A 27,693-nucleotide genomic window follows, 5' to 3' on the forward strand; every position below is an offset into this window, starting at 1 on the left:
GCAGTGGGAATATTTATCCAGGTGCCTCTAAGAAAGGAAATTTACTGGTCCGTTTAAATTATTCAAGCATGGAAGAGCAAACACCGCATGAGTTGAAAGGGAAATGAAAGGTTTGAAATGGTGCTTAAGTTTTTGGAAGTGCTTCTAAAAGATGAGGTAAGGACATTCTGCGACTCATCGGGGAAACGAAAGCCGAGGCTTCCCGTTCGTAAGGAGTCGTCCACATTTTGCTTTGGGACCCTTTGAGCAGACCGGAAGATCATGTACTTTGCCTTTTCTTCTGAAAGTGTTCATTCACTCATTCGTTCATTCAATCGTATGTATTCATTCATTCATTCAGTCATCGTGTTTATTGAGTGCTTCCTGTGTGCAGAGCATTTTACTAAGAGCTTGGGAGAGTACAATCTAACAATAAACAGATAGTTCAGTTGGTAGAGCTCAAGACTTTTAACCTGGGAGTCCAGGGTTCAAGTCTCTGTTCTGGTGAGCAGTTATCCCTCTAGACTTGTAAGCTCACTGAGGGCAGGGATCGTATCTGTTTATTGTTGCATTGGACTCTCCCAAGCATTTAGTACAGGGCACTGCACCCAGTAAGTGCTCAAAAAATACAGTTGAATGAATGAATTGTGAAACATTTACTACATACCAGGAACTATATTGAGCTCTGAGGTAGTCACAATTACCAGGCCAGACAAAGTTCCTGTCCCCTAATGGGCTCACAGTCTAAGATGAAATCCTCATTTCATTCATTCAATTGTATTTATTGAGCACTTACTGGGTGCAGAGCACTGTACTGAGCACTTGGGAAAGTACAATACAGCAAGACACTGAAGCTCCAAGAAGGTCACTGATTTGGCCAAGGTGACCAAGGAGCAGGGTCAGGATGAGAACCCATGTCCTATAACTCCCAGATCCCTGACTCTTCCCACCACATCATAACCCCTCTTTCTTTCATTCCAGGAGAATTTGGGGAAGTCTACAAGGGGCGCCTGAAGCTACCCGGCAAGAGAGAGATCTACGTAGCTATCAAGACTCTCAAGGCTGGCTACTCGGAGAAGCAGCGGCGGGATTTTCTGAGCGAGGCAAGCATCATGGGGCAGTTTGACCACCCAAATATCATTCGCCTGGAAGGTGTGGTCACCAAAAGCAGGCCGGTCATGATCATCACGGAATTCATGGAGAACGGAGCGCTGGACTCCTTCCTCAGGGTAAGGACAGCATTCTAGAACTGGATGTAGTCGGCTGGCATTGGTTCAGACAATAAACTCTGAAGTCATCGCCCATTTTGTGCCAAGTTCCTTATGGGAGGCTCAGATAGCTACCGTCATTCATTCATTCATTCAATTGTATTTATTGAGCACTTACTATGTGCAGAGGACTGTACTAAGAGCTTGGGAGAGTACAATATTACAGTAAACAGGCTCCCTCCCTCCCCACAGAGAGCTTACAGTCTAGAGGGACCTTACAGTCTAATTGGCTAGACATTAGCCTTGACCTCAAGTAGCTTAAAAGTAAAAGAAGGGCAGGCAAACAAATCAATTCAACCCTTTATAGTTTTTAATGTATTCCACCAAAGTCCAATTCATTCATTCATGCATGCATGCATTCATTCATTCAATTGTATGAATTCAATTCAATTCGATTGAGCACTTAATGGATGCAAAGCATTGTACTAAGTGCTTGGGAGAGTACAATATAGCAATAAACAGACACATTCACTGCCCACAAGGAGCTTACAGTCCTGACGGGGAGACAGACATTCATAGATAGAAATTAATTAATTAGTCATATACACCCCTCAAACCAAGAAATAAATAGCATGAGGACACTCGTTGTCTGCTATATAGATTCCCTACTACAGTCCTAATATCCGCTAGATCTTAGAAAAGTTGTGGCTCCACAGATATTGCTAGGGGAACCATTTTGGGAATGAGGATATTTACGAAAAGAATGAGTTAATGGGATTAAGGGAGAGAAAGGCTGATGTGGCTTCTCCGCAGCCCACATGGGATTAAGCAAAGAAAGCTTCCTGAGAGTTGGAATAACAGACCCAAAAGGAAGTTTGTGAGTTCAGTTCTTTTTCAAGTGGGGTGGTTCTGTTACTGAGGAGGCTTAGATTTAGTGGATGGGGATTACATTCTCCATCAGGTCTGAAGAAAATCTTTAATTTATGTTGTCATTTCCAGTACTTTGAACAGTGTATCGAACCCGTCGTCTTCCCAGTGAATGTCATGGCTACTACTACAACTCCTACTATGACTTCCATCAATCAATCAATGGTATTTATTGAGCACTTACTGTGTGCTGAGCACTAGACTGTATGGAAGAGTTCAATATAATAGGTAGACACACTCCCTCTCCTCAAAGAAATTACACTTTAGTGGGAACTGTGGGAGATAAGTGGGAGATTTAATCTACAATCTCCTACTTCTACTGCTCTGATTGCGAGAAGCAGCGTGGTTTAGCGGCCTTCATTCATTCATTCAGCCGTATTTATTGAGCGCTTACTGTACTGAGCGTTTGGAAAGTACAACTCTGTAACAGATAGAGACAATCCCTGCCCAACGACGGCTTGAGAGTCAGAGGTCGTGGGTTCTACTCCCGCCTCCGCCACTTGTCGGCTGTGTGACTTTGGGAGATCACTTAACTTCTCTGTGCCTCACTTCCCTCATCCGTAAACTGGAGATTAAGACTGTGAGCCCCACGAGGGACAACCTGCTTGCCTTGCATCTACCCCAGTGCTTAGAACAGTGCTCGGCACATAGTAAGCGCTTAACAAATACCATCATTATTATCATTATTACTATTACTTGTCTTACGCTGTCGACATCTCCAACCCATAGCGACTCCATGGGCACATCTCTCCTAGAGTTCCCCACCTCTATCTGCAATCATTCCCATATCATCATTCAATCAGTGGCAGCGTGGCTCAGTGGGAAAAGCACGGGCTTAGGAGTCAGAGGTCATGGGTTCAAATCCCGGCTCTGCCACTTATCAGCTGTGTGACTGTGGGCAAGTCACTTTACTTCTCTGTGCCTCATTTACCCCGTTGGTAAAATGGTGATTAAGACTGTGAGCCTCACGTGGGCGAATCTGATTCCCCTGAATCTGCCCCAGTGCTTAGAACAGTGCTCTGCACGTAGTAAGCGCTTAACAAATACCAACATTATTATTATAAATTGAGTGATTACAGTGTGCAGAACAATGTACTAATTCCTTGGGAGAGTACTCACAGCAAGTTGGTATAAACGTCCCCTGCCTACTACTGAGAAGCAGCGTGGCTCAGTGGAAAGAGCAAGAGTTTGGGAGCCAGAGGTCATGGGTTCAAATCCCCGCTCACCCGCTTGTCAGCTGTGTGACTTTGGGCAAGTCACCTAACTTCTCTGTGCCTCAGTTCCCTCATCTGTGTTAAGACTGTGAGCCCCACGTGGGACAACCTGATCACCTTGTACCCTCTCCAGCGCTTAGAACAGTGTTTCACACATAGTAAGCACTCAACAAATGCCATCATTATTATTATTTATTATTACTGCTAATACTGTTTCTACTACTATTACTGCTATTACTACTATTACAACCCCTCTACTAGTTCCCCTAAACTCAATCTCTTTCTTTCTGTTTTAATGTCAGTCCACCCCGGAGACTGTAAGCTCTTTGCGAGCAGGAAGCATGTCTATCAACAGAGGAGGCGGGGAGGTTAGTAAGGAAACTGATACAATAGTCAGAGCAAGATATGAAGCAGCGTGGCTCAGTGGGAAGAGCCTGGGCTTCGGCGTCAGAGGTCATGGGTTCGACTCCCGGCTCTGCCACTTGTCAGCTGTGTGACTGTGGGCAAGTCACTTCACTTCTCTGGGCCTCAGTGACCTCATCTGTAAAATGGGGACTAACTGTGAACCTCACGTGGGACAACCTGATTACCCTGTATCTACCCCAGCGCTTAGAACAGTGCTCTGCACATAGTAAGCGCTTAACAAATACCAACATTATTATTATTATTATATTAAAAGAGCCTGGATTCGTGAGCTAGCAGGTCGCATGGAAAGAAAGGGGTATATTCTAAGGATGTCATGAAGGTGGAACTGAAAGGATTTGGTGACAGACTGAATACGTGGGGTGAATGAGAGAGATCAGGTGAGGATAATACGAAGGTTAATAGAGACGGATTTTTTTTCCTTCCTGGTAATGCCTTTCACTGTTCAAAAAATAAATTCATAGCTGTCGGTATGTTTATGCTAATCTAAAAACCTGATTTTTAATAACATTACTTTATTTTTCGGTATGCATCTTTTCAAATCGCTTTAATGTCAGTGATCTCATTTGATACAGAATCTCTGTGAGGGAGGGAGAGACAGAGATTATCACCCCCATTTTATAAATAAAGAAACAAGAACAGAGAGATTAGGTGACTTGCCCAAGGTCATGCAGCAGGTCAGTAGCAGCCCTGGAACTATGACCCAGTTCCTCTGACTCCCAGGCCCAAGCTCTTTCCATTCATCCCCACTGCCTCTTGCCCCCTGGAAAACCAGCTCCATTTCGATTTGAAAGGGAAGACTTACTTGTCCATACTAGTTTTTACTTGTAGGCAGTAGCTGTATTCTTTTGACTAATATTAATAATAATGTTGGTATTTGTTAAGTGCTTTCTATGTGCAGAGCACTGTTCTAAGCGCTTGGGGAGATACGGGGTCATCGGGTTGTCCCACGTGAGGCTCACAGTTAATCCCCATTTTACAGATGAGGTCACTGAGGCACAGAGAAGTGAAGTGACTGGCCCACAGTCACATAGCTGCCAAGTGGCAGAGCCGGGATTCGAACCCATGACCTCTGGCTCCCAAGCCCGCACTCTTTCCACTGAGCCACGCTGCTTAGGAGTAATCCGACACTTCATCGTCGTCGTCATCATCATCATCATCAATAGTATTTATTGAGCGCTTACTGTGTGCAGAACAGTACCCTAAGCACTTAGGAGAGCATAATCCATCAGAATTAGCGGATATGTTCCCTGCCCATAACGAGTTTACAATCTAGAGGGGGACACAGACATTAATATAAATGAGCAGGTAATCTGTGATATATAATTGAAAGATATGTACATAAGTGCTGTGTGGTTGAAGAGGTGGAGTATCAAAAACCTAGAGGTCATGGATTCTGACTGCATATAGGTGACACAGAAAGATAAAAATAAAAATCAAATAAATGGTGGTATTTGTTAAGCGCTTTACTATGTGCAAAGCACTGTTATAAGCGCTGGGGGATACAAGGTGATCAGGTTGTCCCACGTGGGGCTCACAGTTTTAATCCCCATTTTACAGATGAGGGAACTGAGGCCCTGAGAAGTGAAGTGACTTGCCCACAGTCACACAGCTGACATGTGGCAGAGCCAGGATTCGAACCCGTGACCTCTGACTCCCAAGCCCGGGCTCTTTCCACTCAGCCACGCTGCTTCTCTATGAGCAAGCCCTGGTAATGAGAGCTTAACTGGGGAAGGGATCTTGGAGGAGATGTGACCTTAATCACATAATCACAGTTTGCTAGCTTTGTGACATTACTCATAATAACAATAATAATTATTATGGTATTTGTAACGCACTTACTGTGTGCCAAGGATTGTTCTTAGCGCTGGGGTTGATACAAAGTAATCAGGTTTTCTCACATGGGGCTCACAGTCTTTATCCCTGTTTTACAGATGAGGTACCTGAGACACAGAGAAGTTAGTGTCACTCTAGGCTTCAAGGCTCTAGGTACCTGAGACACAGAGAAGTTAGTGTCACTCTAGGCTTCAAGGCTCTCCATCACCTTGCCCCTTCCTACCTCTCCTCCCTTCTCTCTTTCTACCGCCCACCCCGCACGCTCCGCTCCTCTGCCGCCCACCTCCTCGCCGTCCCTCGGTCTCGCCTATCCCGCCGTCGACCCCTGGGTCACGTCCTCCCGCGGTCCTGGAACGCCCTCCCTCCTCACCTCCGCCAAACTGATTCTCTTTCCCTCTTCAAAACCTTACTTAAAACTCACCTCCTCCAAGAGGCGTTCCCAGACTGAGCTCCTCTTCTCCCTCTACTCCCTCTGCCATCCCCCCTTTACCTCTCCGCAGCTAAAGCCTCATTTTCCCCTTTTCCCTCTGCTCCTCCACCTCTCCCTTCCCATCCCCACAGCACTGTACCCGTCCGCTCAACTGTATATATTTTCGTTACCCTATTTATCTTGTTAATGAATTGTACATCGCCTTGATTCTATTTAGTTGCCATTGTTTTTACGAGATGTTCTTCCCCTTGACGCTGTTTAGTGCCATTGTTCTTGTCTGTCCGTCTCCCCCGATTAGACTGTAAGCCCGTCAAACGGCAGGGACTGTCTCTATCTGTTGCCGACTTGTTCATCCCAAGCGCTTAGTACAGTGCTCTGCACATAGTAAGCGCTCAATAAATACTATTGTATTAGTGACTCACGGTCAGGTTATTTTACTGTGGAGGAAATCTTATGGATTTGTATTCTGGAAAGCAAATATTTCAGTATGGATTAGTTGGAATGTCAACTCCCTGTAGGCAGAGAATATCTCCCTCTGTTTTGTACTTCTCCAGAACCTGGAACAATGCATCGATTGCCAATGTTATTAATACTTCTCTATGAATCAAATGTTGATATTGAAAACAAATAACAATAAGCCATTTTAATGAATCAATGGGATTGAGTGCTTACTGTATGCAAAACACTGTACTAAGATCTTAGGGGAGTAATAAATAAGAATAATAATGATTATGGCATTTGGTAAGCACTTACTAGGTGCCAAGCGCTACTATAAGCACTGGGGTAGATACAAGGTAATCAGATTGTCCCACGTGGGGCTCACAGTCTTAAACCCCATTTTATAGATGAGGTCACTGAGGCACAGAGAAGTTAAGTGGCTTGCCCAAGGTCACACAGCAGCCAAGTGGCATAGCGGGGATTAGAACCGACGTCCTCTGACTCCCAAGCCTGTCCTGTTTCTATTAACGCACGCCGAGTATTCATTCAGTAGTATTTACTGAGCGCTTACTATGTGCAGAGCACTGTACTAAGCGCTTGTACAATACAACAGAGTTGGTAGACATGTTCCCGGCCCGCAACAAGCTTACAGTGTAGAATACAGACTAGGATCAGTATTTCTTTCATAACTCCACTAGAGATATGCAGACATTAATGTGATTCTGAAGATGGGTGTGAGTTATGGAGGAAGAGAGAAGAAAAGGAGGGGCATGAGAGAAGCTATTAACTTGAATTAAGGATCACAAAGTTACCCTAGAAATATAAATTGGCATGGATACTCTCCAGAATCCTCACTGTAAATAAGTCTGAGTGAAAGACAAAGGAGGAAGAGAGGACTGGAGTATTTTTTGTCTTTTTTTAAAAAAAGAAGTATTACTGTTTCTCCAGACTACCCCATGAAATTAAAAAAATATCCCTTTCAGAAAATGTCCTCCGCAGAAGTGAACTTAACCGATGACCTACTTTTCAGTTTTATCAAGCAGCAGATATATCAATTAATGTTGCTCTGCTTTCAGACTTGGTATTAAGGCTGAAATTAGATTTATAGATTACCTGCCTCCTTGCTTTGGAAATATTCAGAAATGCTTCATTTCCCCCTTCTCTCGCTTTAGATTACTCCCCAGTGTGTATTCCCCCTTTGAATTTTTCTTTCTGCTCCAATCCTCTTTGATTTTCTCTGCTCCATATCTGTCCTGTTTTTCCACCTTCCCAAATGAGGCAGATTATTTACCCCAGAAGGTTAATTATCCGAACTAATTGGGACCTAGGCTGGCTTGGATAATCCAAAACTTGGTTAATCACGAAAAATGGGACTTGCGTTTGTGGATTGAATTTGAATTATTCATACCAGCCTTGATTTTTGAAGCAGCATGCCCTAATGGCAAGAGTCTGGGCCTGAGAGCTAGAGGACCAATTACCTGCCGTGTGACTTTGAGCAAGTCACTTATCTGCTCTGTGCCTCAGTTTCCTCATCTGGAAAGTGGAGATTCAATACCTCCGGGGAAGCAGCGTGACTCAGTGGAAAGAGCCTGGGCTTCTTAATCGGAGGTCATGGGTTCGACTCCCAGCTCTGCCACTTGTCAGCTGTGTGACTGTGGGCAAGTCACTTCACTGCTCTGTGCCTCAGTTACCTCATCTTGAAAATGGGGATGAACTGTGAGCCTCACGTGGGACAACCTGATGACCCTGTATCTACCCCAGCACTTAGAGCAGTGCTCTGCACATAGTAAGCGCTTAACAAATACCAACATTATTATTATTACCTATTTTCCTTCCCACCTAGACTGTGCCACAAACACTTTGATCTGATTAGGGCCTCAGCATTCTATGTTCGGCAGCTTTGCGCAGGAAGGGTTCTGTTTTTAATCTATTCTGGGCAAAATACCTTTGAGTAAGAGGAGCCATGGGGTCTTGGAGATCAGGGCTCTTTACCTGAGAGCTTCCTGCTACATCAATCCTGCCCTAACAGACCTGGGGAACTGTGATAACATTAGGTTCTCTCCACAGGAGAAGTCTCTGAGGGGTTAGGGATTGTTCCCGTACCCATTTTCACCAATATTGCAACCGAGGGTCTAGGAAGGAGGTTCCTCTTTGTCTGCCTACCTGTCCTACGGTGGCCTCAGGAAGCATAGGAGTAACTGATTTTAATTTGAAAAAACAAATCAAATAGAAAGTAATTCCCTCAAGAATGTAATAACTGTAATCCTATGATAAAGCAATTAAAAGCAGGAAGAGTAAACATGGTTAGATAAACTTGTAAAAATGGATTTTTTTTTAAGTTTGAAAAATTCTGAAAACAATATGCTTAAGGCTATTTCTGCACTGTAGAGTTTCTGGTTGGGTTCTTGGTTTCAGTTTGGGTTTTGGGTTTCAGGGTTTTTTTTTTTTCTTTTTGTTTTTTGGTCAAGCATCTATTTTATTCATGGGCTCCCTTTTCAAACCGGAACGAATGAAAGAATTGAATTACAAAATGCACCTAGGTCAGAAAGAATTTGAGACCCAGAGTTGTTTTTTACAATATCAAGCAATTCTGAAAAACGAGATATAGCTGTATTGTGTTAGCGATACACGTGTCTGTGGTAGAGAGTGCTTTCTAGCTGCTGTGACAACCATTCCATCCTCCACAATGTGGAGACATTTATTTTGATAGCCTGGGTTGGGGATGAGAAAGGTACGCTCAGAGAAGCAGCGTGGCTCAGTGGAAAGAGCCCGGGCTTGGGAGTCAGAGGTCATGGGTTCGAATCTCGGCTCTGCCACTTGGCAGCTGTGTGACTGTGGGCAAGTCACTTCACTTCTCTGTGCCTCAGTTCCCTCATCTGGACAATGAGGATGAAGACTGTGAGCCTCACGTGGGACAACCTGATGACCCTGTATCTACCCCAATGCTTAGAACAGTGCTCTGCACATAGTAAGCGCTTAACAAATACCAACATTGTTATTACCTCATGGATAGGGGATGGGTTAGACTTTACCAAGCTGACTGAACAATTGTGATTCTCATTATTCTTATTTCCCTCACTTTTAAGCCCTTCAGATTACACCTAAACCTTCCGAGATGAGAGACAGTTGGAAAATCATGTTGCATTTCTAAATGCTATGTTTCCTTCTTGTCCTGCCCGGTAGCTAAACGTTTGCAACTCACACGCTTTGACAAACTAAGTGGGGAAGAGTGGGAGAGAGCGAGAGAGAGAAGTACAGTGCTCTACCCATAGTAAATGCTCAATAAGTACCACCGGTCGACTGACTATAAGCTCCTTGTGGGCAGGGATTGGGTCTACCAAGTTTTTTATATATTTTCCTCCCCCAAGCAATTAGTACAGTGCTCTGCACAGAGGATTGACTATAAGCTCCTTGTGGGCAGGAAAGGGTCTACCAAGTTTTTTATATATTTTCCTCCCCCAAGCACTTAGTACAGTGCTCTGCACAGAGTAAATGTCAATAAATAAGATTGATTGTCTGAGAAAATGGAAAAGCACAGCCTGGATGGCCTGAGAGGCTGAAGTTTGGAGATAGTGTCTACAAGTTAGGAAGTCACTTCATCTTTTGTTGAGGATCTTCTATTGATTTTCTCACCACTGGAGCAGGTGAACTTGGGAAAACGTTCTATTGTACTGCCCAAGCACTAAATTCAGTGCTCTGCACATAGTAAGTGATCGGCAACTATGATCGACTTGGGCTTGACTGACTGAAATGTCCTGTATTCTTATCCCTGGTCCGCCATTTGTCAGCTGTGTGACTTTGGGCAAGTCTACTTAACTTCTCTGTATCTCAGTGACCACATCTGTAAAATGGGGATTAAGACTGTTAGCCCCATGTGGGACCACCTCATTACCTTGTATCTACCCCAGCACTTAGAACAGTGCTTGGCACATAGTAAACGCTTAACAAATACCATCCTCATCATCATTATCCCTTCCTGTCAATGACAGGTGAAAACGTCCATCCTGTCATCCTATCATGTACCTTGATTCATCCTTGAAGATAGGTCACAAATCCGAACTGGCATAAATTCACTGTTAGAAAAAGAGGTCAGAGAAAACATCCGGGGGTAAGACTGGGGATGACTGATAAATAATAACAATAATAATAATAATGTTGTTATTTGTTAAGCACTTACTATGTGCCAAGCACTGTTCTAAAAGCTGGAGTATATACAAGGGAAACAGGTTGTCCCACATAGGGCTTGCAGTCTTCACCCCCATTTTAGAGATGAGGGAACTGAGGCACAGAGGAAGTTGTGACTTGCCCAAGGTCAAGCAGCGGACAAGCGACAGAGCTGGGATTTGAATCCATGACCTCTGACTCCCAGGCCCATGCTCTATCCATTACACCATGCTGCTTCTCTGAATCACTTTTGCATTTGGATATGTACCCTTGTAAGACACCTTCTTTTCACTCCACCCCCAGTCCTTCAGTACTTAGGTCCCTATGCTTATACTTTGTCATTTACCTGCTCTATAATTTGCTTTAATATTTGTCTCCCCCTGCAAATTCCTTGAGAGCAGTGATCGTGTGGACTAACTCTGTGGTGCTCTCCCAGGTGCTTTACGGTACTCCGTTCAGAGGAAATGCTCAATAAATACCTTCGATCGATGGACTGACTGATTGGAGTAAAGGAAAATGCTATAAGATTTATTTAGAGAAGCAGCATGGCTCAGTGGAAAGAGCATGGGCTTGGGAGTCAGAGGTCATGGGTTCAAATCCTGACTTAGCCGCTTGTCCGCTGTGTGACCTTGGGCAAGTCACTTAACTTCTCTGTGCCTCACTTACCTCATCTGCAAAAGGAAGATTGAGAACGTGAGCCCCACGTGCTACAAGAGACTGTGTCCAACCTGATTTACTTGTATCCACCCCAGTGCTTAGTACAGTGCCTGGCACACAATAAGAGCTCAACAAGTACCATAATTATTTTTACTACAGGGTACACATCCTACTGCAGAGGTGATTCAGGAGGGAGGACAAATTGGTTGGGGAATTGAGGAATTACCTATCTGCCTTCAAGTGAGAAGAGAAGGAGATAGGGCAAAGAGGCTGATGGGATTATTCCCAATTTCCAGAAAGAGAACTAGAAGGCTAAAGTGAAATTCGGGGGTGGGTTCAGGAATAGACTTGGGACAGCTTAACTCCTCCCCTTAGACTGTGAGCCAGGTGTGGGGCTGGGACTGTGTCTGATCTGATTGTATCTTCCCCAGCACTTAATAATAATAACTGTGTTATTTGTTAAGCTTTTACTCTGGGCCAATCATTCATTCATTCGATAGTATTTATTGAGCGCTTACTATGTGCAGAGCACTGTACTAAGCGCTTCGCTGTACTAAACATTGGGGTACATACATCAAAGCCAATCAGGTTGGACACAGGCACTGTCCCACATGGGGGTCACAGTGTCAATCTCCATTTTATAGATGAGGTAACTGAGGCACAGATAAGCAAAGTGTTTTGCCCAAGATAACGCAGCAGACAAGTGGCAGAGCCAGGGTTAGAACCCAGGTGCTTCTGACTCCCAGGCCTCTACTCTCTCCACCAGGCCATGCTGCACAATGCTTGGCATCTAGTAAACCCTGAACTAATTCTGTCTTGTCCACTGCATCTGGCTTCTCACTCATATCTCTTCCTAATGCAGTCCATACTTCCCTCTGCGGATCGGGTCATGTTCAGACCATGTCTCCCCACTCCTCATAAACCTCCAAATGGTTGCCCATCCACCTCAACATGAAACAGAAACTCCTGACCATAAACTTTAAATCACTCAATCAGTTCACCCCCTCCTACCTTATTTCACTCATCTTTCAATCATTCATTCACTCACTAGTATGTATTGAGCACTTACTATGTGCAGAGCACTGTACTAAGCGCTTGGAATGTACAAATCGGTAACAGATAGAGACAGTCCCTACCTGTTGACGGGCTTACAGTCTAATTGGGGGAGACAGACAAAACAATAGCAATAAATAGAATCAAGGGGATGAACAGCTCATTAAAACAATAGCAAATAAATAGAATCAAGGTGAGGTACATCTCATTAACAAAATAAATAGGGTAATGGAAATATATACAGTTGAGCGGACGAGTACGGTGCTGCGGGGAGGGGAAAGGAGAGGGGGAAGAGCGGAGGGATGGGGGGAAAATAGCACAGCCTGCACACTTCACTCCTCTAGCACCAGCTGACTCAATGGGCTCCAGTCTCCTCCATCTTGCCAGCAACCCCTTTCCCACATCCTCCTTCTCCCCGTCCATACATATCAGACCACCAGTCTCCCCACCTCCAAGGTATTATTAAGGTCACATCTCCTCCAAGAGGCCATCCCTGATTAAGTCCTCTCTTCCCCAGACCCGTTCATCTTTGCACTTGGACCTGTGACCTTTGGGCATTTGATATTTTCCCCACCCTCAACCCCACTCATAAATGATCAATTATACATTGTATACATTCTACAATATATATACTATTATTCGTATTAATGTCTGTCTCCCCCTTTAGACTGCTAACTCATTGTGGGCAGGGAAGGTGTCTGCCAAACCTGGTAAAAGAGTTTTGGATTCTCCCAAGCTCTGAATACAGTGCGCTGCACGTAATAAGTGCTCAGTAAATGATGATGATGATGATGATGATGATGAGGGTGGTATTTGTTAAGCACTTACTATGTGCAAAGCACTGTTCTAAGAAATGGGGGGGATACAAGGTAATCAGCTTGTCCCGTGTGGGGCTCACAGGTTTCATCCGCATTTTACAGATGAGGGAACTGAGGCACAGAGAAGTGAAGTGACTTGCCCAAAGTCACACAGCTGGCAAGCGGCGGAGCCGGGATCAGAACCCATGACCTCTGACTCCCAAGCCCGGGCTCTTGCCACCGAGTCACGCTGTGAGCCACGCTGCTCCTCTAATACCATTCTAAATACCATTGATGAACAAATTCCACACTTATTAAATGTTATTTTTATGACAGCCCATTCTAGGATTAAGGATTGCCATTGACCTGATTATCCTTTATCCTAATCCTGGCTCCACCACTTATCTGCTGTGTGACCTTGGGCAAGTCATTTCACCTCTCTGTATGGCTATTTCTGTACTGTAGACCTCAACTGTAAAATGGGGATTGAGACTGTGAGTCCCAAAGGGGACAAGGGCAATGTCATCCTGATTTGGATGTATCCACCCCAGCACTCAGTACAGTGCCTGGCACATAGTAAGTGCTTAACAAATACATAATTAATTAATTAATGGACCCCAGCACACAGTGCTTTGGTAAAACATCAGCGCTTAACAAATAACCACAGTTACGATTATTCTTCTGGGGGAGCCTGTTAGACCAGGGCTGGAAATCGGCCAGGGGGCAGGGGCAGGGTTGGGTGAGCAAATAATAATAATACAAATAATAATAATCACATTTGTTAATTGCTTGCTATATCCCGGGCAGCGTTCCAAGTTCTGGGTTGGATACAAGCCAATCAGGTTGGACGCGGACCCATTGTACAGATGAGGTAACTGAAGTGCAGAGAAGTTAAATAATAATGTTGGTATTTGTTGAGCACTTACTATGTGTCAAGCACTGTTCTGAGCGCTGGGGTAGATATAAGGTAATCAGGTTGTCCCATGTAGGGCTCACAGTCTTCATCCCCATTTTCCAGATGAGGTAATGGAGGCCCAGAGAAGTGAAGTGACTTGCCCAAGGCCACACAGCTGACAAGCGGCGGAGCCGGGATTAGAGGTCACGCCCTCTGACTCCCAAGCCCGGGCTCTTTCAACCGAGCCATGCGGCTACTCTAGCCATGCTGCTTCTTAAATGAGTTGCCCAAAGTCACAGAGCAGACAAGTGGCAGCATCGGGATTAGAACCGACATCTTTCTGACTCCCAAGCCTGGGCTCTTTCCATTAGGCTGCACTGATTCACTCCCAAGGACCCCTCTGCTCCTTCTCCCGAAACCCACCGCAGCCCGCTCTGACCCCGTTGCCCATTGTGTTCATTCGCAGCAAAACGACGGGCAGTTCACCGTGATCCAACTGGTGGGCATGCTGAGGGGGATAGCGGCTGGCATGAAGTATCTGGCAGAAATGAACTACGTCCACCGGGACCTGGCTGCCAGGAACATCCTGGTCAATAGCAACCTGGTGTGCAAAGTGTCCGACTTTGGCCTTTCCCGCTACCTGCAGGATGACACCTCGGACCCCACCTACACCAGCTCCTTGGTGAGTACCGTGTCCTCGGGGTCAGGATGGAGGATGCCTCGGAGAAGTCTAGGACAGAGCCCACCTCGTTCCTCTTCCCTGCTCCCGGGTCACTCTAGGTCAGGTGCCGGGTCTTCATCTTTCCTCAGGCCCAGTTGACATCAGTGAGACCACGTGAATAACTCCAGCCCCCAAACCGACTAAATGTGACCCGATCGTTCAGGAACAAGCAAGTTACTTGCCCACTGCCCAGTCGTCTCCCCTGCTCTGACTAAATGTGCCCAGGGCATTCAGGACAAAAAGAGTTCCCTGCCCAGAGTTGAGCCACTAAATGTGACCAGGTCATTCAAGACAAAAAGACTTACTTCCCAAGAGTCCAGCCACCTCCCCTGCTCCGACTAAATGTGACCTGATTGTTCGGGACAGAGTAACTTGCTCAAATTAGCTAGAAAACTCGATTGATCCAATGCTTTCGGTACACCCAACCTTACGATTCTCCAAGGAGGGCAATTATGATAATAATGATAATAATAATGATAACAATAAAATCTGTGAAGTGCTACCTCTGTGCCAAGCACTATATTAAGCACTGAGGCAGATTCAAGAGAATCAGGTGCCACAGAAGGGTCAAAGGCTAAGTAGGAGGGAGAACAGGTATTGAACAGCCGCTCTGTAGATGAATACGCAGAGATTTTAAGTGACTTGCCCAAGATCACACAGCAGACAAGTGACGGAGCCAAGATTAGAACCCGGATCCTCTGATTCCCCGGCTCGTATTCTTTCCATGAGGCCCCGCTGCTTCTCGAGGAACAAGGCACGCACTAATGGGAATCTTCTTTAGGCCTCTCTCTCACTCTCCTCATACAATTTAAGCCTTTATCCTTTGTACTTTCCTCAGCGGAGAGGAAGAAGAGCGGGTGACCATCCCACGATAATAATCCTTCATAGACTTGGCCAACGCTTATGAGTTATTTTCTCAGTGATTTCTTTATTTCATTTTCAACGTGCACTCACCCCTGAACCCCTGGAGTGATGTCCATCATTATATATAACGGATGCTATCTATCACAGGCTAGTTCAGGCTTTGGGGACAGTGAAGGGGCCTTGTACCCTGATAAAAATTTCAGGAACCTTGTCCTGGTTAAGTGTTCAGTATAGTGCTCTGCCCACAGTAACCTGCTCAGTAAATTTCACTGATTGATTGTGTAAGAACCTTTCCTGAGAAGGTTCTATGTTTCCCAAAGTTAATAATGTTTATAAATTCCTAATCTTGTAAACATTCTAAAAGAGAAAATAGGATGTAACCAAAAATTCTCAAAGGTCTCCGGGAAACTGCTCTCATACCAAACAAAGGAAACAGAAACACAAACCCTATAGACAGTAACCTCATTGTGGGCAGGCAATATGTCTATCATGTTGTTTTATTGGGCTCTCCCAAGTGTTGAGTACAGTGTTCTGCACACAGTAAAGGCTCAGTAAATATGATTGACTGACAATTATTGTGGGAGTGTAGCTTGTTAGGGACAGGGAACGTGTCCACTAATTCTGCTGTATCATACTTTCTCGAGCACTTAGTACAGTACTCTTCACATAGTAAGTGCTCAATAAATACCACTGATTGATTTTTTGAATACAGGTGAGGACCCTTAATGGAGACAGCAACCATCGGGGAAGTTTTAAGAACCACAATACTAATTATGGCATTTTTAAAGCATTTATTTTATACCCTACTCTGTACTGAGAGCTGGGGTAGACACGAAATAATCATGTCAGACACAATTTCTGTCCCACATGGAGCTCACAGCAAAAACTGAGGCAAAGAGAAGTGAAGTGCCTTGTCCAAATCTTGCCCAGATCACAAAACGGTCAAGTAGCGGAGCTAGGATGAGAACCCAGGCCTTCTGATTCTCAGGTCCCTCTGTTTTCCACTGGGTCATATGACTTCTCTGATCAGAGCTGATTTATGGGAGTGGCTGAATGAACTGTTTGGAAGGAGGGGAATTGGAAAAGGAATTTTCTGTAGAGGGTAGATACAAGATCATCAGGTAGGACACAGTCCTAGTCCCACTTGGGATTCACAGCTTAAGTAATAATAATAATAACTGTGGTCTTTGTTAAATGCTTACTATGCGCCGGACACTATACTAATCCGTGGGGTAGATACAAAGTAATTGGGTTGGACACAGTCCCTGTCCCACACAGGGCTCATAGTCTTAATCCCCATTTTATAGGTGAGGCAACTGAGGCACAGGGAAGTTAAGTGACTTGCCCAAGTCACCGAGCAGACAAGTGGTATTGCCAGGATTAGAACCCAGATCCTCTGGCTCCCAGACTCCTGCTCTACCCACTAGGCCATGATATTTCCCTAAGTAGCTGTTAAATTTCCATCTAGGCACCCAGATCTGTTGCTCAGATAGACGTGGCCCCTGCTATCAAGGAAGACCAGATTGACAAAGATAAAATTGACCTAAATTTGCTCAAATAGAGCAGAAAGAAAGAGGTAGAGGATAGGAGAGGGTCACAGACTGTGCTGTTGGATTGGAAAATGGATGGAGAAAATCGTCTTGTCCAGAGAAATTGCACCTATTTCTTCATTCAGCAGGGCGCATGTTAGCTCTAGACGGCAAATTCCTTCTGGGCACGGAACATGTCTGCTAATTCTGTTGTACTCTCCCAAGCTCTTTGAAAAGTGTTCTACACATAGAAAGTGTTCGATAAATACCAGTGATCGATGAGCAGTCTGAACAGCACAGAAGTCGGCCATTTTCTAGACAGGTGTCTTTTCCGTGTGAATGGTTAGATGGCATCCACTGTGGGAGCCAAGGGGCTGTACAGATTGAGGCAAGACCTAATTCCCCTTCCTTGGGAACTCTGGGAATATGTTGGGCAGATGGTCGGTGCGGTCAGCACTGACCTAACACGGGGTTGGGTTCAAAACTCACCTCGGCGCACTCGCGCTGTGTCCAACACCTTGTCCCAGTGCCAAGGCATCGCTTAATACTGATAGTAATAATAATAATAACAATGATGGTATTTGTTAAGCGCTTACTATGTGCAAAGCACTGTTCTAAGCGCGGGGGGGATACAAGGTGATCAGGTTGTCCCACGTGGGGTTCACAGTCTTAATCCTCATTTTACAGATGAGGTAACTGAGGCACAGGGAAGTGAAGTGACTTGCCCAAAGTCACACAGCTGACAAGTGGCAGAGCCGGGATTAGAACCCATGACCTCTGGCTTCCAAGCCAGACTCTTTCCATTGAGCCGTGCTGCTTCTTTGTACTAATCGAGGTATTTGTTAAGCGCTATGTGCCAGACACTGTGTTAAGCGCTGGGTTAGAGAGAAGATAATCGGATTGGACACAGTCCCTGTCCCACATGGGTTCACAGTCTCAATTCTCTGTGGCAAAACTGACTGGACTGTACTACACACATTCCCTGCTCCTCTATATTCATTCAGTAGTATTTACTGAGCACTTACGATGCGCAGAGCCCTGTACTAAGTGCTTATATAATAATGTTGGTATTAGTTAAGCGCTTACTATGTGCAGAGCACTGTTCTAAGCGCTGGGGTAGACACAAGGGAATCAGGTTGTCCCACGTGGGGGGTCACAGTCTTAATCCCCATTTCACAGATGAGGTAACTGAGGCACAGAGAAGTGAAGTGACTTGCCCAAAGTCACACAGCTGACAAGTGGCAGAGCCGGGATTCGAATCCATGATCTCTGACTCCGAAGTCCGTGCACTTATATCCACTATCAGCCCATCAGTGGTATTACCTGACTGCTTACTGTGTGCAGGGCACTGTACTAAACTCTTGGGAGAGTACAATACAACAGAGTTCCCACAAGGAGCTTACCATCTAGAGGCTATGATGGATATTAAAAGAGATAAAGGATTCGGGTAAGAGTTGCATATAAGAATATTCCCATAAGTAGTGTCTGGCTGCTTATAAGCAAATAAGTAGCGTATAAGAATATTCCCATAAGTAGTTTTGGGGTGAGTATCAAAATGTTTTAAGAGATGCACAGCAGAGTTCATAATCGATGCAGACGAGAGAGCAGGTAGGGGAAATAGAGGCCTTAGTCTGGGAAGGCCTCTTAGAGATGTAATTTCAGAAGGGTTTTGAAGATGGAGGAGTGTGATGTACTGTTAGATATACACCCCTATATGTGTAAAGAAAGCTTTGGCCCAGCACTGGATCACAGTAAATGTTGTAATAGTTGAGCTTTTTCTCTCTCTTATCATCTAGATGTCAGATTGTCTTTTCCTTGTGTTTTTTGGTTGATAATCTTGTGACTACATTTGAGGCCAGGAAAAAAAAAAAAGAAGAAAATTACCTCATAGGCCCATCTTTGTTGTAAACTTCTTAAAAGGCTCTTTATCTTTAGCTCGCTACTCCTTCTTAAGAAGTTACTGCTGAGTAAGTTTTATCTCTCTTGCCGGTGGATTTTCCAGCTCTGGATATTGCTTTCATTCTTCAAAAAGATAATGTTTTCTTCCTTCTTGTCCATCTCCCTCAGGCCTATCTCGTTCTCTCTCCTCCTTTTTGTTTGCCTCCCGCTGTCCTTCTCACCACTCTCCTTTGATCTTCCTTTCTTTGTTATACGCTTACTTTTAGGAAGGCCCCATTTTTGGGGTGCCCCCCAAAAAATAGAAGAAGGAGTCAGGCATGGTGGCAAGCGGTTTAACATAATAACAGTTATAATAGTGGCATTTGTTATGCGCTTATTATGTGTCAAACACTGTACTGCACAGGGGAAGACGATCAGGATAAATGGGTCAGACACAGTCTCTGTCCCATGTCAATCAATCAACTGTATTTATTGAGCACTTACTGTGTGTATAGTACTGTATTAAGCGCTTGGGAGAGTACAAGACAACAGAGTTGGTAGACACATTCCCTTCGCACTATGAGCTCACAGTCCGGAGGGGTAGACAGACGTGACTATATATAAATAAATTAAGAATATGGTCATAAGTGCTGCGGGGCAGAGGGAGGGGCGAATATAGGGAGCAAATAAGGGCAACACAGGAGGGAGTGGGAAAAGAGGAAACGAGAGCTTTGTCAGGGAAGATCTCAAGGAGGACGTATACCTTCAATAAGGCTTTGAAAGTGGGGAGAGTGATCGTCCTTTGGATGTGAAGAGGGAGGGCGTTCCAGGACAGAGGCAGGTGGAGAGCTAGAGATCGGTGGTGAGATGAATGAATCTGAGGTACAGTGAGTAGGTTGGCATTAGAGGAGTGAAGCGTGCGGGCTGGGTTGTGGAAGGAGACTAGTGCGGTGTGGAGGAGGGGACAACGTGATTGAGGCCTTTAAAGCCAATGGTGAGGAGTTTCTGTGTGATGGGGCTCACAGTTTAAGATAGAGGTCATACTAGGAAAAAAATACACAGCCCACATTGGATTGTAATCACAGCTTCATCACTTGCCTGCTGTGAGACCATGGGGAAGTCATTTCACTTATCCGGTTCTCAGTATCATCATTCGTAAGTTGGGGGATCAAATATTTCTCTCTCTCTTTCTCTCTCTCTTTCTCCATTTCTCTCTCTCTTCTCTTTCTCTCTCTTTAGTCCAGTAGCCTGTGAGGCCCAGGCAGGCCTGTGTCTGTTCTGATTGTTTTTGTCCATCCAAGCTTCTGGCCCGTAGTAAACCTTGACAAATACCACAACACTTATTCTTTGGAGGATACTAGAGGATTTCTCTGAGAGGAATGGTGAACCTCACACCTGCTTCACAGCCTCTGTCTCGCCTTCCCAAATCTGCATGAGCTCTTGATGCCAAATCCAAGCTCCAGATCATAGCAGTAAGAGCCATGTAGAAGGAGGCTAGGGGCCAAAAATTTTTTTTAAAAAAATGAGTCCCTTGATGGACAGGCAACACGTCTGGTTCTCACCCTGCGTATTCTCTACCATTGCTTAGAAACAGTGCTCTGCACAAGGTACCGCTGATTGATACATAAAAGTGTCTGGTTCCATAAAAGTACTGGACCGGGGACCGTCCAGCTGAAAGACGGATGGTCACTCTTTCCACCTTCCCTTTTTCAACTTTCCCTCCTTGGGATACTTTAAATAATGATTGATGACTCTTCTTTCACTAGCTGAGCTTGGTAGCTGTTACACATTGGGCGAATTGAAGGGTAGAGAAGATAGCAAGTAGGATAAGCTTGGAGAGCTACCTACAGATGAAGGATTTTTTTTCTAATGGCATTTATTAAGGTTTTATCATTAGCTTGGCACCGTACTAAGCACTGGGGTAGGTACAAGATAATTAGGTTGAAGCAGAGTGGCAAGATCCCAGGTTTGGGAGTCAGAGGTAGAGGTTCTAATCCCGGCTCCTCATCTCGTCAGCTGTGTGCCTTTGAGCAAGTCACTTAACTTCTCTGTGCCTCAGTTACCTCATCTGGAAAATGGGGATCAAGACAGTGAGCCAACCTGATAACCTTGTATCTCCCCCACTGCTTAGAACAGTGCTTGGCACATAGTAAGCGCCTAATGAATATCATCATTCATTCATCCAATAGTATTTAATGAGCGCTTACTATGTGCAGAGCACTGTACTAAACGCTCGGAATGTACAAATCGGCAACAGATACAGTCCCTGCCTATTGACGGGTTTACAGTCTAATCGATTAAGCGCTTACTATGTGCAGAGCACTTTTCTAAGCGCTGGGGTAGATACGGGGTAACCAGGTTGTCCCACGTGAGGCTCACAGTCTTAATCCCCATTTTACAGATGAAAGAACTGAGGCCCAGAGAAGTGAAGTGACTTGCCCACAGTCACACAGCTGACAAGTGGCCGAGCCGGGGATCGAACCCATGACCTCTGACTTCCAAGCCTGTGCTCTTTCCACTGAGCCATGCTGATCATCATCGTCATCATCATCAGTTTGGACACAGTCCATGTCTCTCAGAGGGCTCACAGCCTTAATCTCCATTTTATAGATGAGATAGAGAGATGGCACCGTCAGAATTAGAACTCGGGTCTGGCTCCCAGGCCCTTGCCCTTTCTACTAGGCAATTTTGCTTCCTAGTAGGTGGTGATGTTACCACCTTGAAGCAGCATTTCCACTGGGCCACACTGCTTCTAGTTGCACAGTGGAAACTAGAGTAAAATGCCAGGCCTGATCCCGTAGAAAAATAGCCATTGCATAAACGACGCAGAGAGGAAGCTAATTCAAATGCCACGGTAACCCTGAAATTCAGTGCTCAATTAATTTCATTTCAGGTGCCTTTTCACTCCATTCCCCCACTGCTTCTCTCCTGGTCCCTTCAGGGGATCCAAAATTTTGCATCTGGGTTACTGCTCTTGCCGCATTGGCTTTTTGGAAAAGACAGAGCCAAATCCTTTCAAAACATTTCACACCTTGGCTTCTGTGTATTATTAGTACAATTTCTTTGACAGCAGTGGGGCAACTGGGATGTGAATGAGGAGCTAGTAATATTCCTTTGTGAGCAAATAAAATCAATGCTTGGGAATGGAAGGCAGAGGAAAGTCATTCTACTAAAAATGAAAAATCAAGCCCTGGAATTATAGACTAACTGTGGATGTAATAAAGTGAGGGAACAACATTCAAATTTAGTAATGAAATAGATCATCTATCACTCTCCAAGGCAAGAATAAGCCAAATCTTTAAAAAGAATTTGAAATGATAGAATGAGACTGTTGGTCTATGGAATCATCATCAGAATTCTGCAAAGAACTACCCAGCAAGAGACATATGAACGATGCTCTTGACAACTTCCAAGTGGCATCAAGGACCCTCATGTAAATACAATGATAAGTAGTAATAATAATAATAATAATGCTATTGGTTCAGCACTTTCATTCATTCAATAGTATTTATTGAGCGCTTACTATGTGCAGAGCACTGTACTAAGCGCTTGGAATGAACAAGTCGGCAACAGATAGAGACAGTCCCTGCCGTCTGACGGGCTTACGGTCTAATCGGGGGAGACGGACAGACGAGAACGATGGCAGTAAGTAGAGTCGAGGGGAAGAACATCTCGTAAAAACAATGGCAACTAAATAGAATCGAGGCGATGTACAATTCATTAACAAAATAAATAGGGTAACGGAAATATATACAGTCGAGTGGACGAGTACAGTGCCGTGGGGATGGGAAGGGAGAGGTGGAGGAGCAGAGGGAAAGGGGGAAAAGAGGTTTTAGCTGCGGAGAGGTAAAGGGGGGGCGGTAGAGGGAGTAGAGGGAGAAGAGGAGCTCAGGCTGGGAAGGCCTCTCCGGAGGAGGTGAGTTTTAAGTAGGGTTTCGAAGAGGGGAAGAGAATCAGTTTGGCGGAGGTGAGGAGGGAGGGCGTTCCGGGACCGCGGGAGGACGTCGCCCGGGGGTCGACGGTGGGATAGAAAAAACCGAGGGACGGCGAGGAGGTGGGCGGCGGAGGAGCGGAGCGTGCGGGGTGGGCGGTAGAAAGAGAGAAGGGAGGAGAGGTAGGAAGGGGCAAGGTGACGGAGAGCCTCGAAGCCTAGAGTGAGGAGTTGTTGTTTGGAGCGGAGGTTGATAGGCGACCACTGGAGTTGTTTAAGAAGGGGAGTGACACGCCCAGATCGTCTCTGCGGGAAGATGAGCCGGGCAGCGGAGTGAAGAATAGACCGGAGCGGGGCGAGAGAGGAGGAAGGGAGGTCGGAGAGAAGGCCGACACAGTCGTCTAGCCGGGATATAGCGAGAGCCCGTAGCAGTAAGGTAGCCGTCTGGGTGGAGAGGAAAGGGCGGATCTTGGCGATATCGTAGAGGTGAGACCGGCAGGTCTCGGTGATGGATAGGATGCGTGGGGTGAACGAGAGGGACGAGTCAAGGATGACACCGAGATCGCGGGCCCGAGAGACGGGAAGGACGGTCGTGCCATCCGCGGTGATAGAGAAGTCTGGGAGAGGACCGGGTTCGGGAGGGACGATGAGGAGCTCGGTCTCGCTCACGTCGAGTTTTAGGTGGCGGGCCGACATCCAGCTGGAGACGTCCCGGAGGCGGGAGGAGATGCGAGCCTGAAGGGAGGGGGAGAGGACAGGGGCGGAGATGTAGATCTAATAATAATAATGTTGGTATTTGTTAAGCGCTTACTATGTGCCGAGCACTGTTCTAAGCGCTGGGGTAGACATAGGGGAATCAGGTTGTCCCACGTGGGGCTCACAGTCTTAATCCCCATTTTACAGATGAGGGAACTGAGGCACAGAGAAGTTAAGTGACTTGCCCACAGTCACACAGCCGACAAGTGGCAGAGCTGGGATTCGAACTCATGAGCCCTGACTCCAAAGCCCATGCTCTTTCCACTGAGCCACGCTGCTTCTGCGTGTCATCTGTGTAGAGATGGTAGTCGAAGCCGTGAAAGCGAATGAGTTCACTGAGGGAGTGAGTGTAAATGGAGAACAGAAGAGGGCCAAGAACTGGCACTTACTAGGTGCCAAGCACTGCACTAAGCACTGAAGTAGATACAGGATAATCAAGTCAGACACAGTCCCGGTCCCTCCTCAGACTCACAGTCTAAGTAGGAATCTACATTTTATAAATGAGGGACAGGATTATAAAAATAATAATTTCGGTATCTGTTAAGCACTTACCCTGTGCCAGACACTGTCCGAAGTGCTGCAGTAGATACAAGTTAATCAGGTTGGACACAGGCCCACGTGGGACACAGCCTTAATCCCCATTTTACAGATGTGGTAACTGAGACCCAGAGAAGTGAAGTTACTTACTGTTAGTCACACAGCAGGCATGTGGCAGACCCGAGATCAGGACCCAGGTTCTTCTGACTCCCGGGTCTGTGCTCTCTCCACTAAGTCCCACTGCTACTCATGTGGTGGAGCTGGGATTAGAACCCACGTCCTCTGACTTCCAAGGCTATGTTCTTTCCCCTAGGCCATGCTTTTAAGGCTCTGATAAGTAAAAATGACCTGCCCAAGGTCACCAATTTAGAAGCCAGGTCCTCTAACTCCCAGGCCTGTGCTCTTTCTACTGGGCCGTGCCGTATCCACAGATACTTTAAAGACAATATTAATAATGTTGGTATTTGTTAAGCGCTTACTATGTGCAGAGCGCTGTTCTAAGCGCTGGGGTAGACCCAGGGGAATCAGGTTGTCCCACGTGGGGCTCACAGTCAATCCTCATTTTACAGATGAGGTAACTGAGGCACAGAGAAGTGACTTGCCCACAGTCACACAGCTGGGATTCAAACCCATGACCTCTGACTCCAAAGCCCGGGCTCTTTCCACTGAGCCACGCTGCTTCTCTAAAGATGTTATCAACATGGAGATGTTAATAAAAACTGTTGGGGCTTCTTCTATCTGGAGGGAGAAAATGGAGACCTGGTGATTTTGTGAGGAAGTGCTTTTCGTAGGCATGAAGAAATGTGGGCCCTGTTCAGCTTGAGCTTGCAGCCCCAAGGGAAGCTTTACTGGATCCTTCTATCCCAACCTGGAAGTACCTGGGGCCCATGATGTGTAATAATAATGGTGGTGTTCGTTAAGCGCTTACTATGTGCAAAGCACTGTTCTAAGCGCTGGGGGAGATACAGGGTAGTCAGATTGTCCCACGTGGGGCTCACGGTTTTAATCCCCATTTTACAGCTGAGGTAACTGAGGCACAGAGAAGTTAAGTGACTTGCCCAAAGTCACACAGCTGGCAAGCGCAGCAGAGGTGGGATTAGAACCCCTGACCTCTGACTCCCAAGCCCGGGCTCTTTCCACTGAGCCACGCTGCTTCGCTGTAATGAGAAGAAGCAGTATGGTATAGTGGATAGAGTACGGTTTGGGGAATCAGAAAGTCAAGCGCTCTAATCCCCGCTCCACCGCTTGTCTGCAGTAGGACTTGGGCAGGTCAGTTCACTTCTTGGGGCCTCAGTTACCTCATCTGTAAAATGGGGATTGAGACTGTGAGTCCCGCGTGGAACAGGGACTGTGTCCAACCTGAGTTGCGTGTATCCACGGTGCCTGGCACAGAGTAAGTGCTTAACCAGTACCACCGTTATTATAATTATTAAAATTTCACCCTGGGCACTTAATAATTATGGTATTTGTTAAGCGCTTACTATGTGTTGGGCATGGTGCTAGGTGCTGGATAGAAACTTTGCTTCTCCTCACTGGTGTTGGTCATCTTATATCATCTTATATCGAGAAGCAGCGTGGCTTAATAATGTTAGTATTTGTTAAGCGCTTACTATGTGCAGAGCGCTGTTCTAAGCGCTGGGGTAGACACAGGGGAATCAGGTTGTCCCACATGGGGCTCACAGTCTTAGTCCCCATTTTACAGATGAGGTCACTGAGGCACAGAGAAGTTAAGTGACTCGCCCACAGTCACACAGCTGACAAGTGGCAGAGCTGGGATAAGTGGCTTAGTGGAAAGAGCACTGGCTTGGGAGTCAGAGGTCGTGGTTCTATGCCCGGATCGGCCACTTGTCAGCTATGTGACTTTGGGCAAGTCGCTTCACTTCTCTTGTGCCTCAGTTACCTCATCTGGAAAATGGACATTAAGACAGTGAGCCCCACGTGGGACAACCTGATAACCTTGTATCTCCCCCCAGTGCTTAGAACAGTGCTTGGCACATAGTGAGCGCTTAACAAATACCATCGTTATTATTATGCACTGATAAATGTTGACTGTGACAACCTCTTCCAAGACTCAGATGGAAGCCAGGCATCTGCCAGCCAGGGTCCTGGTCTCAGGAGAAAAGCAGTTATTTTTAGTCCTCCTCCAGCACAGTATCCAAAGCTGGTGATGAAAAGGTTCTTGGGAGACAGGGCTTTCGGTATACGAATGGAGGTCATAAAAGCATCCGCTGCCATATCACCAACTGGCTGAAAATTGGACCGTCAGTATAAAACCAAAGAGCATTGGTTGAATTCATTCATTCGTATCTATTGGGCGCTTACTTTCTGGAAAGTGCTGTACTTAGCACTCGTGAGAGCACGCTAGTACAATAAGCAGACACATTCCCTGCCCACATCGAGCTTACAGTCTACAGGGACATCCCCCTTACTACGTTCCCACCAGAAGCTTGTTTTCGATCCTTCTTGTTGGCCTCCAGAATTGTCTTGTCCAGAGGCAGGCAGCCTCCGTCCGAAATGGCGCATTTCCCAGCTGGGCCTTGTTAGGCTCTGGCCAACCCGATCAAGGCCCAGGGGCCCAGCGAGACGCTTCGGGGATTCTTTCTTGAGATCACTGCCAGGAGTACGAGTCTACGCTGGGAAAATAAAGTGAAGAAAGCTGAGTTAGTAAAAAGTCCCCTCTCCAGCTTATGTGTATGCTTCTTGCGTTCCTACTGCCAAGATACAAAGTGGGTCGTACACATCAGAATGCCATTTCAGCACATCTAATTTTAGCCCAATTCCTGCTGGGAGACAGGGGCTGCAAGGGAGTACAGGGCCCGCAGAGACTTGTTTGTGATACTACAGAGCATCTCGCCAGACACCGATACGGACCCAAGAATCCCATCATCGCCAGCCTCGGATTCTGTGCTGGAGGAGGACTAAAACCAACCGCTCTTCCCCTGAGACCGGGACTATGATAGGTAGGTCCCGGCTTCCAACAGGGCCTTGGGTGGTTTCATCACAGTCAACAATCATCAGCGTATAAGATGGCCAACCTGAAGAAAGTTTCCACCAGGATCTGGACCAACTCATTGCAGCACAACTTAATGTCTGATAAGTTGGTTCTCCACGGAGAATTCAATGCTCATATAGGCAGTGATGTTGAAATGTGCAGAAAAAAGTCACTGGACAACAAGTGATTGGTAAATTGAAAATCAATGACCTATTTCTGCTCCAAATATCAGTGCATAATCACAGACTAATTTTTTGGCTTACCAAATAATTGAGAGACATCTTGGATGAAGCATTGATTTAGGCAAGGGCACTTCCTTGGGTTTTGGACACATAATCAGGAGGACTAATTCTCTGGATAAGACACTAATGCTAGGAAAAGACCAGGGAAAACGTGGAAGAGGCAGACCAGAAGCTAGATGGATAGAGACCATTACAACGATAACGGAAGAACTGTTAGAAAGG

At 45.8% G+C, this 27,693-nt stretch overlaps 1 protein-coding gene across 1 annotated transcript in view; it reads left to right on the top strand.

Moving 5' to 3' along the window:
- Nucleotides 1–27,693, top strand: part of EPHB1 (EPH receptor B1) — a 652,092-nt gene that overhangs the window by 559,308 nt on the left and 65,091 nt on the right. The window contains 2 exon segments of the mRNA XM_029062965.2: nucleotides 961–1,208; nucleotides 14,488–14,703. Of these exon segments, the coding sequence (XP_028918798.1) occupies nucleotides 961–1,208; nucleotides 14,488–14,703 (464 nt within the window).

Source organism: Ornithorhynchus anatinus, chromosome 1 (genome assembly GCF_004115215.2).
Source record: "Ornithorhynchus anatinus isolate Pmale09 chromosome 1, mOrnAna1.pri.v4, whole genome shotgun sequence".
In the NCBI taxonomy this organism is placed as follows: Eukaryota; Metazoa; Chordata; class Mammalia; order Monotremata; family Ornithorhynchidae; genus Ornithorhynchus; species Ornithorhynchus anatinus.